Consider the following 15,174-nt stretch of genomic DNA (forward strand, 5'->3'; position numbering starts at 1 on the left):
AGTGAGGCTCTGGAAAAACCATTCCTGCCCACGACTGGGAAGCTAAAAATAACTCCCAGATCAGAAGAAAGGAGAAAAGAACTCTGATTCCATGGCACTGGAGTAAGAACGCACCCTCCCAGCACACCTGGACTATGCCAACCCCCACAGGAAGAGACCCAGGCCGACCGTCCGTCTGGGCCCCAGTGCAGTGGCTGTGCCCAGCTAACAGCCGGCCCGCAGTAGACAGGCCTCTGCCAGGGCTTGTCACCCACACAGGGACATGCCCCTGGGATGGAGGCCGGCTCACCAGTGGTTGCTCTGGCTCCCAAGAGGCACTGGGGGGCATAGTAAGAGGCACCCTCTCTGCCCAGAGCCAACAGGGGAGGACAACAGGGGTGCAGCAGTGGGAGTGGGGACTGTGCCCCCAACCTTCCTGTTTTGGCATCCCTCGGGCCTCTCCCCCACCCGCTCTGTACTCTCTCCACTGCTGGGGGGGTGGGGGCTTTCTCTCTGCCCTGCTAACCTGCTGCCCTTCCCCTCTCCCAGCTCCCCAGAAGCCGCTCTGTCTTGGAAAATGGAAACACGGCTGAACTGGACGTCGGATATATGGGGAACCAGATCCCAGATGCTACTTGGGACAGCCAGGACCTCGGTGTCCTGATCTGTGGGATGGGCACGCTACTCCCCACCACGGGGCTGGGGCTAGGATCCCAGAGTGTAGGCACTGTGAGTGGAGGGCCGGCCGCCAGCATCGCCATCCCAGGTCCCGTCCCTTAGCCTGCCCGGATGCCATCGCGATCTCACTCCTTCACTCACTCCCCTGGAGACCCGTGTGGCTCCCCAGCAGCGCGGCTGACCAAGCCTGGCCTGGGGGCAGGGCCCAGCCCCTCGCCCTGCTCCGGGGGTCCAGCTGCCACCGTGTGTCCAGCAAAGAGCGTGGGCTGGCGAAGCAGAGAAACTCTTTATTGGCCTGGGGGCGCGGCCTAGCCCAGCCTGGGGGCGCCGCCAGGGGTGCCAGGGGTGCCGGGCTCGGGCCCCGCGGGCCCCGGGAAGGCGGCGCCGGGCCCAGGCGGGAGCAGCATCAGGCCCGGCCGGGGCGCGCCCGCGCTGGCGTAGCTCAGGGCCAGGCGCTCCAGGCGCCGCTTGCGCACCGCAGCCTGGGCGGTGGCGTGCAGGGGCCGCAGCAGCGCAGGGGGCGGCGCGCCCGGGCCTCGCAGCAGGAAGTCGAAGCCCGCACGGTCGTGCGGGTCGTAGAAGAGCGGCCCGCGGGCCGGGTCGGGCCCCGGAGGCCAGGCGAACGGGAAGGGCAGCGTGAAGTCCTCGGTGAGCACACGGATGGCGAAGTCGTCCTCCTTGCCCAGCGCGCGGTAGGCGCGCCCGATGCCGCGGAAGTGCGCCGCCCAGAGCTGCGCGTCCCCGCCGTAGATGTCCGGGAAGGGGGGCTCCGGGGCCGCGGCGGGACCTGCGGGGCCGTGGCCGCAGGAGCGACAGAGGGCAAGTGGCCACGTGTGCGGGCGAGGAGAGAGCGAGGGACCCCGAGAACCTGCCTGGGGGCGAGGAGGGCCTGGAGGGCAGAGGTGGGGTCCCCGGACTGACACGGGAGGCGTGAGACAAATCCCCGAGGGGACAGCGCCCGGACAGCTAGGAGGGCAGAAAGGCACCGAAGGGTGCAGACAAGAGAAGGCCACTCAATACTGCTTGGGCGGAACCTTCCAGGCAGGGAGGAGCCTGGGGAGTTTGGCAGGGCCTCCTGAACGGGCTCCGGAGGCTGGGCTGGGCTCACAGACTGCAGCGGATGGGGCAGGGGGTGATGTGGTCACTCCCAGTACAGAGTGGACTGTGGGAGCCCAGACTGGAGGTCGGATCTGGGCCTGGTGAGGTCAAAGTAAGGACACTGCCAGCAGAGCACTTAGCTGGGAGGAAACAGAAGGGCAAATGCCAGACCTTGCAGATGGAGGTGGGGAGGCGCTGGGGGTGACAGCCGGTTCCCAGCCTGACACCATGACCCTGGACCCAGGGGGACGAGCAGCCCCAGGGGATGGAGGGATCAGGTTGGAAGGTGAAATGGTTCTCTGTCTGTTGGAAAGCCTCTGATGGGAGCACAACTTTCCTGGGCTTCAGTTTCCCCTTCTAAAAATTGGGAACAAGCAAACCTGTTGTGCCACCCTCACAAATGAGATGGCATTGCTGAACCTACGGTGACACCTATGGTGTCACTGGACAGTGACTTCCTAGCTCAGCCCCAGAGATGCCCCAGAGCCACCGGCACCCAGTGATAGTGGGAGTGGGCCTGGGCTGTGGGCGAGGCCAGAGGGGGACCCAAGTGGTCAGCACCGTGGACAGCTCCCGGGCCACCTGGCGGGGGCCTCCCACCGCCTCCACTGAAAGGTAAATGTCTCAGCCCCCCAGCCGGCCTCCCAGGCAGACTTCTTGGGAGAGCCGCTGGGGTTCAGTGCCAGTGGCTGTGGGGTGTTGCTGTGAGTCAGGGTGAGAAACAGCTGCAGGGGAGGGGGGAGTTGGGACGCAGCCCCTTGGAGAGGAGCGGGGAGGGCCCTGGCACACACAAATGGATGCCACTCTCTGACTGGCACTTGGCCCGGTGAGCCTGGTTGTTGCGTGTGAACAGGTGAGGTGGTAAGGGCAGCAGCAAGGGGACCATGTGGTGGCCAGGGCAGCCATGCAGGTGAGGGGCTGTGCCCGTCCAGAGCAGTGGTAGGAAGTGCTCAGGCCGCGAATGTGGCTTGAGGAAGGAAGGGCAGGGTTTGCTGATGGAGACAGTTGGGGGGGGGAGGGGGAGGCGAGAAAGGGAGAACACGCTGGGCCCAAGCAACCAGAGAAAAAGGAGGTGAGGTGGGGTGACTAAGAGAGGAGCAGTTTGGGGCAAGGGGCCCCATTTGGGGCAGCTGGTTGCCTTTGGACGGGCCAGGAAGAAGAGGAGGGGAGGACAGTTGGCTTTGAGTCTGGAGTCGGGGCAGGGGCTCCAGGCTGGAGCTAGACCCCTGGGATATGGAGCTGGGGCAGAGCGTGGGAAGGGATAAGGGCCTGGGGCCCCCTCCTGTCAGCAGGGCCAGGGAGAGGAGGAAGGGCAGGCAGTGGTGCAGGAGGAAATGCGTGGGACTCCAGAGGGCAAGGAGGAGGGGAGCTCCTGAGCCCAGAGCTGCCGATGACGGATCCCATCAGACGAGGCCTCAGAGCTGCCCCCAGAGTCTGGCAGCGTGGAGGTCACGGTTGACCTTGAGCAGAGCTGCTTAATGAAGGGCGGATTCCAGTGGGCTCGTGAGGAAAGACTAGGAAGCAGCAAGTATGAGGAGTCTTGCTATAAACAGGGATCAGAGAAATAGGGCGATAGCTGAAAAGGACATGGGGCCAAGAGATAGGATACGACAGCAAGCTTTTACGTTGCTGGAAAGATCTAGCAAGGAGAGAAGATGTCACGCTACTGGAGAGGAAGGGTGGGGGTGGCCATGAGTGGGCAGGAACGTTGGCCTGGCCGGGAGCAGGGATGGGGCATCACAGGAGCCTACGGGGCAGACAGAACCGTGGACACAGGTGCAGGTGGGCAGGTGCCCGTGGTGCTGGGGACCCGTAGGAGTCCTCTTCCCATGGCTTTGGGTTCTTGAAAGAGGGAGCAGGGCCAGCAGCCGAGTGTGAGGAGGAAGGGGGGAGGTGGGGGCCTGGAGTGAGGGAGACATGGACAGAGGGAGGAGTGCAATGTGAAGACCAAGGCCCCTTAGGCTCGCAGTCAGGAATTTGAAGAGCATTAGTGGTTGAGTTTATCCCCAGCTCGGCTCAGCTGTATGGGTGCAGGCGGGGCGGGGGCGGGGAGTTGGGGGTTTGCCAGGCTGGTACAATAAAACAACAGAGGGCCCAGGGAAGGGGGTGTGTGTGCGGGTGTGACAATCACGGCAGAGCTGGATGAGCAGAGGAAGGGAGGGAGGGAGGCAGGGCAGGTGGGAGGAGGAAGAATGTGCTGGAAACAGTGGACAGCGGCTCGCCCCTCAGCTCCCGAGATTCCCGGGAAGGGGGTCAGGGCCAGGCTGCAGTTTGGATGCTGGCAAGGCCAAGGGCATGACCAGGGCAAAGGTGGGTGTGGGGGAAAGGGGACAAGTGCTCGAGGGGAGTCTGGGGAACCGAGAGGCCAGGGTGAGGGAAGGAATCACCGAAGCGATGGCCACAGAGATGGAGAGAGGGTCAGGGCCGGAGTCCAGAATTCAAGGGGACAGATGACTGCCCTCTCCAGTAGGGGTAGGAAGTGTGGACTCCTGAGGAGTGGGGGTCCAGCACTGGGGTTTTAAGAAAGCAGTTGGGGGGGGGGGCAGAGAATGATCTGGAAGGGGCCCTGAAGAGTGAGAAGAACCCTGGCCCACCTCCAGGCTCAGGGGTCCAAGGGTGGCAGGACCCCTGGGAGGGCTGCAGGGCAGCGGTCCTAGAGGAAGAAGGGGCTGTCAAGGGTGAAGTCAGTGCCCCCACTCTGGCCTTGTCCTTCTGTGTGACCTTGGCAGGGCCCCCACCCAGGAAGAGGGGGTGGGATGGCTGCTTCCTCTCCCACGTTCTCAGAGCCCCGGATGCCAGGGACACCCCTTCTCCTCCAACCCTCCCCCCGCCATGTGACTCACCGGGAGGAGCTGCAGGAGGAGGGGCCAGACCAGCCGGGCTGGGGGCCCCGGAATGAGGGGAAGCCATGCCCGCAACCTGGGGGTCAGGCTCGTTTATCTGGCTGCCCAGGACACCAGGGGAGGGGCCTTCTGAGGGGGAGAGAACCTTGCATTTAAAGGGGCCCCACCTGAAAGCGGGCTGGGGCTAGGAGGGAGAAGGGTCAAGGAGGGTTGGCGGCCCCCTCCCCCTGCACCCCTGCGGCTCACCCCTTCCTGCTCAGGAACAATCCGACCCCGCCCTGGCACTCAGACACCTCTCAGCCCCTCCCAACCAACCCCCCCGGCTCAGGGCCCCCACCCCCCTTCTACCCCTGTTGCACAGCGCAGCCTGCTGTCCACGGCCCCCACCCTGCACGCTCACGGGGCCACAGAGGCCGTAATCCAGCCGGGACGAGCCTGGCCAGCCCGCAGGCAGCCCGCGAGTATTCCCAGGGTCCAAGGGCTCGTGGATCAGTGGCAGCTCCAGCATCCCCCCTGAAATGGGTCCAACCAGGCCCCTGGCCTCAAGGGACCTGATGAGTTCGAGTTCCCTCAAAATGGACCCAAGCACCGGTAGGGGAGTGGGGACATGAGTCATCATAGGGCAGGTAGCCCGTGACACGTGCATGGTGTATGCGGAGGGCCTCGGGCCCGCCTCACAGCACCCCCCCTCCCCTCTCTTGGAAGGTTCACCCTGGGGATGCGTCACCCCCAGCACTGAGGCCGTTCTCAGGGAGACCGGAAAGCGCCAGACCCCCAGCCTCAGACCGTTACGTGAGCAAGAAATGAACTCCCGTCAGCACCGAAGGTTGCACGTGCCGAGGCCCGTGTGTAATAATGTTCAGCCCACTATTGGAAGAGCACAGCGACAGGGGGAGGAAAGGGGGTCTTCTGGAAACCTGGCCCCTTGGCCACTCTCAGGTTCGCTCCTGCATCTCCACACCTCCGCACCACCCTCCTCTACTATGCAAACCCATCCTTCAGGCCCTCGCTCACGCTGCCTCCTCCAGGAAGCCCTCTCTGCCTGTTCCATACCCCTCAGAGACCCCCAAGGCCCAGCTGGCCCTCCCTCTGGAAGTCACCGGGGACTCTCCCTTCCTTGCTTAGAGACCTTGGGTCCAGCGCCACCCTCCGGCCCAGGAAGGTGCATGAGTGAGAGGTTGGGGAGGCCACGGTTGCCGCGGCGAGTGCCTGTTGCATCTCGTCGCCTCCTGGGAGCCCCCCCGCCAGCGGGCCTGGACACCTCCTCTAGCCCAGAGCCCTGGCGAGGTCAGCTCAGCCCCAGCGGGAGGGCCTTGAGCCCCCCTCCCCCAAATGAACTGCACCTCACTGGTTGCCACCACTCTCAGAAAAGCAGCTGAGGAGGGGGCAGGGCGGGGACGGGGTTCAGGAGCGGAAGCAGGCCTCACTCTCCGCAGGCTGGGCCAACCACATTACCTCCCTGGGCCTCAGTTTCCCCATCTGTAAGACAGGGCTGAAACCGCCTGCCTGCACGTCAGTGAAGAGTTAGGGTGCGGCACAGGAGGGGGTATAATGTGGCAAAGCGGGAACGCGACTGGTCACAAAGAACTGCCCCCTCCCTGAGGACCGGCTTCCTGACCGCCTCGTGACAGGATCGCGGGGTTGAAGCACCTCCAGTCTGCCAGCCGACGGGACTGAGGCTGGAACCCTCTCCAGATCTTTCCTGCAAGCCCTCGTGTGCGTGTGCCACTCACTAACGTAAAATGACAGAACTGCCCGTACTCCTCCAGCCGGCAGGAGTCGGAATCACGCAGTTCCGCCCCGGGTACCCTCCAGTGTGGGCCCAGAGCACAGCCGTCCCCCCCGACGGTGGCTCAGTGCCAGGACGCCCCATCGCGTGTTTCCGGGGTCTAGGCCCTGAGTGCCCCTGCGGGGTCCTGAGGAGCAGCGACCGGGTGCCCGGTCGGCCCCCACACGGCACAGTACCCTCCTCCGGCACACCCTGCCTCCCGCCCGCCAGCGCCTCCTGAGCCCCCCGCCAGGCCGGGCCCCGCTGGACAGGGCGGCTGAGGGCCTGGCGCTCACGGCACCCGTGGGGCCAGGAGCACAGCCGGTCGTAGGCCTCCGAGTCCGCGCTGGGCGAGTGGGTGCCCGGACGTCGCTCGACAGGTCACGTTTCCCATCATCCCGTGCTCCAGGCACTGGGGCCACTGAACGCCGGCTCTCGGGGCAGACGGCGGCTCTGGTGGCGGCTCAGCCATCCGTCTCACGGGGTAACAAATACAGGAGAAACAAACACCATTGCTGCTGACGTTCTTATTGTGCGGACCTTCACGAGGCGCCTCTGTGGGCCAGGACCCCACGGTGTACTAGTCAGGGTGACATGTAAGCCGTGGTAACAAAGAGCCCCCGACACAGCAGTTTCGATGAGACGGAGCGTCGTGTCCCAGGCCTGCAGACAGCTCAGCTCCACAGGGCGCCCCCCACCCCCACGCCCCCCCCCGGCCGTGGCTGCACCCCCTCGGTGGTGTCCCCGGGAGGGACGTCACACCCCATCGTGTCCCAGCCGGGGAGAGGGTGAGGGGCAGTCCAGGGCTCCAGCCTCCTTGTGAGAACAGGAGGGGAAACTGCCCTCGGTTCTCTCGTTCCAGGGTGAGACTTAGTCACGCGGCCCCTCCCGGCCGCAGGAGAGGCTGGGAAATGTCGTCCTCACCTGAGCCGTCGGGTGCCAGCATTTGGAGTGACAGAGTCCAGTCTGCCACAATAATTAAGACAAGACCGGGTGTGTCTTAGCTGGGGCTTCCCAGAAGCACCCTGTATTCCTTCCTAGGCCTATTCTAACAAGTTGCCCCCAGACAGTGTCACTGGGACGGAATCAACGTGTCCTCAGAGCCGCGCTCCCTCCAAAGGCTCCAGGAGAGAATCTGTTCCTCGCCTCTCCCAGCTTTGCGGGGGGAGGGGGGGGGGGGGGGGCTTCTGGCATTCCCTGTTTGTGGCCACGTCACCCCAATCTCTGCTCTGTGGTCCCGCGGCTTCCTCTTCTTTCTGTGTATCTAAACTCCCTCTGCCTCTCTCTTAGAAGGATTCGTGCGATTGCACTTAGGGACCACCCAGAAAATCTGGGATAATCTTCCCATCTGAAGATCTCTAACTGGATCACAGCCGCAGAGTCCTGTCCTGCTGTATAAGATAACAATTTCCGGTTCCAGGGATTTGAGCATTGACATCTTTGGGGAAGGGGTGGGGAGTGTTATTCAGCCTGCCACTGGACGTTAAGGCAAATGATTTGAGGACGCGAGGTCACTTGAGACGCAATCCCAGGGCACACTGGAGGGGATGGAAGGAGGCTGATCGGGCGCGTTATCAGGCAAGTGGTTCTCTCGGGGAGCCGCCAAGGCTCGATCCCACCGGCTGATGACCTGGCACCTGCAGCCAGTGGCCACAGAGCCCCTCAAAGAAGATAGGCTGGGACTGACACACAGAAATAGTGAGTGCCCAGGTGATGTGGGAGGGCCGTGGTAACAAAGAGCCTACTGTACTATTCTGTGGACAGAGAGAGTCTCTTGGGGGAAATAACATTGAAGCTGAGGGTAAGGGCAGTATAGCACGTGAAGGGAGAGGAAAGAGAGTCTGAGAAACCTTTTGCCTATGCAAAGGCCCTGTGGCAGGAAAGACACAATGTTTGAGGAACAAGAAATAGTCCAGGAGGCCATGGGGCTGGTGAGCCGTGAGCTCACCAGAGAAGGGAGAGAACCAAGGAGACTGGCAAGACCAATAGGGACTCTCAGTCCCTTCTCCAGCTGAGAGTCACGGCCCACACGTTCCTTGCCCCACCACCTGGACCACCTCCCTTCTCAGCAGACCCCCCCAACTGCTGTCTCCCCATCACTAGAGATGGAGATGCCCGCCTCCTTGAGGAGAGGCTGGCCAGGGGGCCAGGCAGAGAGAGCAGCACGTCGGGAGAGGCCCAGGGTGGGGAGAGCCGAGGGAGAGGGGCAAGCAGGCCTTGCTGACCTGCCCGGTGTGGCTCGAACCCCCACATAATCCCCTCTTGTCTCCGCCACTGCCTCTGAGTTATTTTTAAAATCTCATTTTCAGAAAGTGGAGGAGAAAACCCTTCTCCGTTTTTTTCTGTGGAAGATTCAGAGAGGAGTCTGGAAAGAGGAACGGACCCTAGAGGACGGGGGGGGGGGGGGGGGGGGTGTCCTGGGTCGTGCACCCGCAGGGACCCAGGGTGTCTGCGGACCCTGGGCCGACTCCGCCACATGGACCAGAGACAGGGAGCAGGACCCCTCCTGGGGCAGCCTCCACCAAGCACATCTGGCACTTTCACCCATGTGATGGGCACCTATCCCGGGCTGGAGCTCGGCAGGGACACAGGGTCCCTGGGGACCCTCCTGGGGCAGAGGGTCTAGCTAGAGACCATGGCTAGGAACCCACAGGGGGATCCCCAGAACCAGGAGGCTGGGGAGAGACACGAGCCTGGCCAGGGCCATCAGCAAAAGGCATTGGGAGCAGTGACAGGTGATGGGGGACAGGAAGGGTCCCAGCAAGCAGAGGGCTGCATGTGTGGGCAGAGCAGAGTGGGCCTGGTGTGGTGGCAGCACCGACTGACCCCAGGGACCAGGGTCCACAGGGGCCTGTGGGCGGTCCTCTCACTGGCACCCACAGGAGGCTCAGCGAAGGGGTAACTCCCTGGTCCAAGAAATGCTGGGGCCAGAATTGGAGGCACAGAGTCCAAGGCCCAGAGGAAGGGAAGCCTGGAGTCCCAGCCTGCACTTGAGGCCATTGGAGGCCCGGCTCGCTGGGCTCCGTGGGTTTAAACATCATGGGAGGAGGTCCGAGGTTCAGATGGAGCCATTATGCTCCTGGGGGAGGGTCCTCTGGAGAGAAACTTGTCTGCCTGGCACCTTCTGTCAACACCCCCGCCTCGCAGAGGGGCCCAGCATGAGCTGGCACTCCAAGAGTTGATGTTGAAGCAACCTGAGCAGGGAGGATGAGTGCTATGGGAGCCCAGAGAAAGCAGGGGTGGCCTCACAGAGGAGGTGACCTGGGCTGGGGTCTCTGAGGGCAAATAGGAGAGTGCAAGGAGTTTCTTTAGGAAAGCAGGTGTGTGGTGGGGAGGGATTGGGCGTTAAAGAAAAAAAAATATTCATGACACTTGTTGAAGACCCTGATTTATTCTAGGGAGCACTATCACAGCAGGTGCAGGGACCCGGGCGCTGGGGTTGCACGTGGGAGGGGAAGACTGTCTCCATCAGAATGAAGCAGGGGCCGTGGGACGTCCAGGCACCAGCGGCTATGGGTCGGCGGATGGACAGGAGGAGACGTCCGGGGTGGAGGCGTTCAGGCTGAACCCCCCTGCCAGGATTCTTGCTGAAGCCAGGCCAGGTGGTCAGACCTCCACTGGAGAGGTGGGGGTGGGGGGCAGGATGAGGAAACCGGTCAGATGTGGAGGGCGGCCAGATGTCGGCAGCGGAGGATGGGAGCTCCCTGCTGAAACTGGAGGGCGCAGGAGGGCGCAGATGGGCCCGGGAGAAGGTTCTGGAGCCTGATCAAGCAGAGAATCTTGTCAAGGGCATTCCAGGGGCCAGGGGAGGGCACTGCACAAAGCCTCAGAGGCGGACCTGGCTGCAGCTGGGAGCAGGGAGGAGGTGGGAGGAGGGGCCTGGGTAGCAGAGCAGGGGCTGGGCTGCTGGCCCCAGGGTGGGCCCAGCAGAAGTGGAGCTGGAGGGAGCCTGTGCAGGGGCGTGGGGGTGGGAGAGAGCTGGCGCTCTCCCACAGCTGCCTGGCCCCCGGTGGGTAGCAACCCTAGGTTGCCCAGCCGCCTGGAATGCCACGGTCCCCTCCCCAGACGCCTTCTGGGCTGGGAGAGCTGCGGGGACGCTGCCTGAGGCCTGCCTGGGCCCGCAGCGCCACCTGCCGGCCGCGTGGGGAGGCACAGGCGGGCGCCTCTTGGGGCCTGCTCCGTACTGGCCACAGGCCTCATCCGCACCCCCAGCTGGAGCTCCGTGGGGGGAGGGCGGGGGGCCGTGGTTGAACTCGGCTTCACCACTGCCTGCTGGGTGACCTCCAGCCAGGTTCTCACCCTCTCTGAGCTTCATCCCAATCCAGGGGCATGAGCACGCCCAGCTATGAAAAGCAGGCAGCAGTCTGGGAGCCCACATCCAGCCGCGGCGCTGCTCCCTAATTCCTGACAGGTTCCAGGGGACATAGGCACGTGGCACGGCCCAGCCAGCGGCACTGGACCCCTGACATCTTGCCGTATTCACGGTGAGGGGTGAGGGGAGACGGACAAGGGTCAGATCTCAGCAGGTGACCCTCCCTGTGTCCCCTGGGGCCGAGGTCCAGCCACAGAGGCTCAACTTCTGCCATCTGCCCCGATGTGACGCTTGAATTCCCCAGACATCCGGCCTCCCCCAAACCCTGCCGAGGCAGGAGTGCGTGACCTCTGAAGCAGCTCCTTCAGCTTACCTGGGCCGGACTTGCCGGAAAGTTCTCCCTCGGAAACGAGTTTGCAGAAAACCTGCCTCAGCAGGTTGGCCGGGGGCAACTTAGTCTACAGTGTTGCAGGGACCCCAAAGGCCCACTGTGGCCTTGGGAAGGTCAAGGCCAGAACCTGCAAAGCCCCCAGGGCTCGTACCCTCCTCTGTCCCTTCCCTTCTGCCAGGACCCCTGAGCGGGGGATGGGCGGCCTTAAGGGGGCCCCACTCTCAGCCCCGAGGTCTCACTCTCGGCCCCAATTCCAAGTTCCTGAGTGGAGGGGAGACTGGTCGGGCCATCTTGCCCAATCAGCCTGGCAAGTATCTAAAAAGGAGCTCTCCAAAGGGCCCTGCCCGTGGCATCGTTGGTGTCCATGGAGAAAGTATCCCCCCACCCCGCGGCTGATGGTGGCAGTGTTCACGGAGTCGCTCAGGTGCTTGGTGGCTCACGGTAGCTAGGCCCGTAGCTGTAGATCACCCCTAGGGCACAGTGAGATCTGGTCCAGTGACCAGGAAGTGATGAGTTTGGGGTATTTATTACCTGTTGTTAATAAAATGCATTTAATTGTGAGCTGCTGTGGCTGTATTCAACAACCAACTCTCGAAATTGCTGCGTATTTAGGAACAGTCATGCAAGCCGTTTTGGGGGTGGCTGGGGCACATCCCCGGCCAAGGCCACCAGCCACAAAGGTGCCCGGGACACAGCCCCAGGGCCTGTGGAGGACAATTCTCCCAGACGGGGCTCTTACAAACACCCAGTCTGGCAGCTTCGCAGAATCGGGCTCAGCAGGGCCCCTCGGTCACGAAGGAGTTTACGGGCCTGGTTCTCAGCGGTCCGCTTCAGGGTGCTGGGGGGGAGGAACTCGAGCTCAGGGCTCCAGGTAAACCCGGATACATGCCGACCTTTGCCATTTCAGAGCGACCCGAGGCGCAGCTTCCTGTCTGGACCTCGGAGGGAACCCCAGCTCCCAGCTCCTGGGCCTGCGGGAAGGTTTAAGGCTCCAGGTGACATAGTCAGAAGGGTGCCGGGGACCCAGTGAGGCCCCGATAAACGTAGCACGCTCCCTCCTCACCTGGCCCCTGCCGGCCAGTTTCCTCCCTCCACCTGGTGGGGACCCAAACACCCGGCCCACAGGACCCCAGTTAGACCTGGGGATGCCGCCCCCAAAGCCCAGCCTCCGTGCCGCGGGGGCACCTGTCCCGCACCAAGCACCTCTCACGGAAAAGCAGTCTGAACGTCAGAACCAGCTGGGGGAGGGTGGGCATTGTCGCCCTGTTTGAAAGCAGTCACGGCCTCAGAGAAGTCATCCAGCCGGCAGTACCAGAGCTGGAGTTTGAACCCCAGGGGCCAGTGCTGAGGCCCCCGTGGACTCAGGGGTGAGCCCTGGTTGGCTGTCGTCTCTGAGACTCCCCAGCAGGGACCTGGTCCCGGGCACAGACTGTTCCCAGAACGCAGGGGCTGAGTGCACAGTGTGGCTTCAAGGACCCCTTGAGGGAGATGGTTATGGGGGTGCAGGTCGCTGCCCCAGCAGCAGGTCCTGGCCCACAAGAGCCCCTTACCCCTGCAGCGTCCTGGCTCTTAGCCCTCCACTCACCAGCCCCACCCGCAGGGCCTCCAACAACCAGATATGGTGACAAGGGGCCATGCTGGGTGTCCCCGGCCAGCCTTCTGGACCACGCTTGCCCTGCAGCCTTGCGACTGGATTGTGGCCCAGTGCGATGGGCGGTCACAAAGAACCCTAATTCTGCCACGTTTCCCCAGTGCAGAGCATGGGTGACTTATCTATTGCTGTGTAACTAATGACCCCAAAACTTAGGGGCTTACAACACACATTCACTATCTCACCAGTGTCTCGGGTCAGGAATCCAGGATTAGCTGGGTCTTCAGTCTCAGGGTTCCTCACAAGCCGAGGTGTCAGCCGGGGCGGGCTCCGTGGATCTCACAGGGGACAGTTCAGGACCAGAGACAGAAGGGCTGAGCCCAAGGCCACACCAGGAGCACAGATGCACACACATGCACATGCCGTGCCCAAGCGCTGGCCCTGGGAAGGTGCCTTGAGCACTGGAGCCATTGTGACCTCAGGGGTGAGGTCAGGGCTGGCTGGGGTGGGGAGGGGGTACCCAGAGATAAGGCTGCCCTGCTGGGCATGAGGACAGAGCTGGAAGCTGGGGCCTGTGGGTTCTCCGAACTGCACCCCAACATGGACGAGCAGAATTCGGAAAAGTCACACAGCCACGCCTCGGCCGATAGGACGTCATCAGCCGTGTCCCAGAACCCCAGGTCAGCGCAGCACCAGGCTGGGACATGTAGGAGGGGACATATCCCCAGAAGGGACACTCTATGTCCTGCTTTCCCGCAGGTGCCCCGGCCCCTCCATCTTTCGGGACAGTGCTTCCCTGCGGGGCAGCAAGGGGCACCCCGGGGGGCATCTGGCGCTGAGCCCCAGGCCTTGAGCCAAGAAAAGAGGGGTCCCTACAGCCAGGAGCAGCCGGGGAGAGGGTAGGATTGGGACTGAGCCCCCCTGGCAGCTCCTGACTTGGTGGAGAGGAGGATGGGAGGGGGGATATTGGATCCAAGTGCTGGCTTTGCCATCGCCTTGCTGGGTGGTGGTTGATAGCTTGTGGGGACCAGAGGTGTGGCTGGAAGCGTGTCACTGTCCCCATCCACACATGCCTGCTACATGAGTGAACGCAGGGACCGACGGACTGTCCGCCTGCTTCCCTGAGCCTCGGCTTCTTATCCACACAGTGGACGGTGGTACAACAGCCAGCGTCCCGGCAAAGACAAGGCGCGTCCTAGGGAAGGCTCCTCCCTGCCTCCAGGCGGGTGCTCCGGGGCGGCTCCACCTCCCGTGCCCGGGGCCCGGCGGGCTCCCTCCCCTGCCTCCCCAGACCCCGGGGTGCCCTCCTTGGGCGCCCTGGGTGCCCAGGCCATCCCTGGGCGGGTTCCCGAGCAGGAGTCCTGCGTGCGATGCCCGTGGTGGGAAGCTGTTCCAGAAGGAGCAGCTTTGTGCTTGTTTGGAACTCACTTACTTTTGTGTGCACGCAGTCGTTTCCACGTGTGTGTTGTCAGGCCTGTCTTCTCCTCTGCCGCATCTTGGATCTCTTCTAAGGCGAGAAAACGCTCCCCTCTGCAGCTGTTTGCCTGACTACGCTTCTGTCGCCTTCTGTATTTAAAAATATATTCCACTTTGGCCGTCACAGGGCGAGGATGCCGTTTCAGGGCAAGATACGGGCCAAGTGCTTGTGGGTGACACGAGCCGTCCGGGTGCGGAGGGGCGCCGGGGACTCCAGCCCTTCATGAGACGCCCCCAGAAGTGGCACCAGCCGGCCTCGGTCTGAAAGGCCGCACTTTCTGGGAGTGGCAGGAAAGCGGCTGGTTTTCTGGCCGGTGGTAGGAAGAAGGGGTCGTCCAGGAAGGTTCAAGTGTGCGCTGAGCTCTGCTGGCCATGGTCCCCAGGCTGCAGGCTTCAGGCTCGGTCTGGGTCTGAACCAGTGTCGTTCTGCAGAGGCTGCGTGTGCGGGGACAGGTCACTGAACCTCTCTGTGTCTCGGCACCTCTTGGGGTTGGCGTATGCGGCCGGCACGGATGTGATGGGGGTGGGGGGGCGGAGGGGCGGAGGTGAGGTGACCAGGGGGCGCCCACCCCTCCCCAGCAGGACGTCACGTGCAGCGGGGCGGGTGGCCATCCCCCCAGAATGTCTCACTTATCCACCACTCCGTCCTTCGGCTACCCAACACCCTCGCACCAGGCACCTGTCAGACACCTGCACCCCAGCGGTCTCCCTGTCCCCAGCCGGCACGGCACCCGGCTTCCTGTCCACCCGTCGCCTCTCCCCCAGGACACAAGCTTTCCAAGGGAAGGGGTTTCCGTGTGTCCTGTTCAGACGAACCCCCAGGCCCTGCAGCATCTCCTGGTATGCAGTAAGCACGTAATAAATCCTCCCTGAAGGAACGAGGCTGCCCCCGGGGAGGGCTTGGGAACCGTGAAGGTGGCCAGCCACTGCAGGCCGAGGGCCTCACCCTGTCTCTGTCCCCGGCACCTCGGAAAATGCTTTCATCCTGAGGATGGGCTGGCTGCGTCCTGTGTCACCCACACTCCGACGTGCAGAAAT

At 63.2% G+C, this 15,174-nt stretch overlaps 2 protein-coding genes and 1 long non-coding RNA gene across 4 annotated transcripts in view; 1 reads left to right on the forward strand and 2 right to left on the reverse strand.

The window, feature by feature from the left end:
- Positions 1-933: 933 nt before the first annotated feature.
- Positions 934-4,696, reverse strand: CF2H8orf90 (chromosome F2 C8orf90 homolog). The gene is made up of 2 exons (XM_049633743.1): positions 4,599-4,696; positions 934-1,444 (listed from the first exon to the last, which is right to left on the reverse strand). Exons 1-2 carry the CDS (start codon positions 4,663-4,665, stop codon positions 966-968), a joined length of 546 nt encoding a protein of 181 aa, XP_049489700.1. The 5' UTR covers positions 4,666-4,696; the 3' UTR covers positions 934-965.
- A 6,883-nt stretch (positions 4,697-11,579) lies between these two features.
- Positions 11,580-13,113, reverse strand: LOC125924926 (uncharacterized). The gene is made up of 2 exons (XR_007458618.1): positions 12,906-13,113; positions 11,580-12,040 (listed from the first exon to the last, which is right to left on the reverse strand). It is a non-coding gene; the product is annotated as an uncharacterized LOC125924926 (long non-coding RNA).
- Positions 13,114-13,165: 52 nt separating this feature from the next.
- Positions 13,166-15,174, forward strand: part of LOC125924368 (maestro heat-like repeat family member 5) — a 61,494-nt gene continuing 59,485 nt past the window's right edge. Inside the window, exon 1 of one of the 2 annotated variants that reach the window (XM_049632858.1) lies at positions 13,166-13,340. In XM_049632858.1, the coding sequence (XP_049488815.1) occupies positions 13,207-13,340 (134 nt within the window). In that variant the 5' untranslated portion in view covers positions 13,166-13,206. The remainder of the gene's footprint in view (positions 13,341-15,174) is intronic. The other variant, XM_049632859.1, reaches the window with a different exon arrangement.

This window comes from Panthera uncia, chromosome F2 (genome assembly GCF_023721935.1).
Source record: "Panthera uncia isolate 11264 chromosome F2, Puncia_PCG_1.0, whole genome shotgun sequence".
Classification (NCBI taxonomy): domain Eukaryota; kingdom Metazoa; phylum Chordata; class Mammalia; order Carnivora; family Felidae; genus Panthera; species Panthera uncia.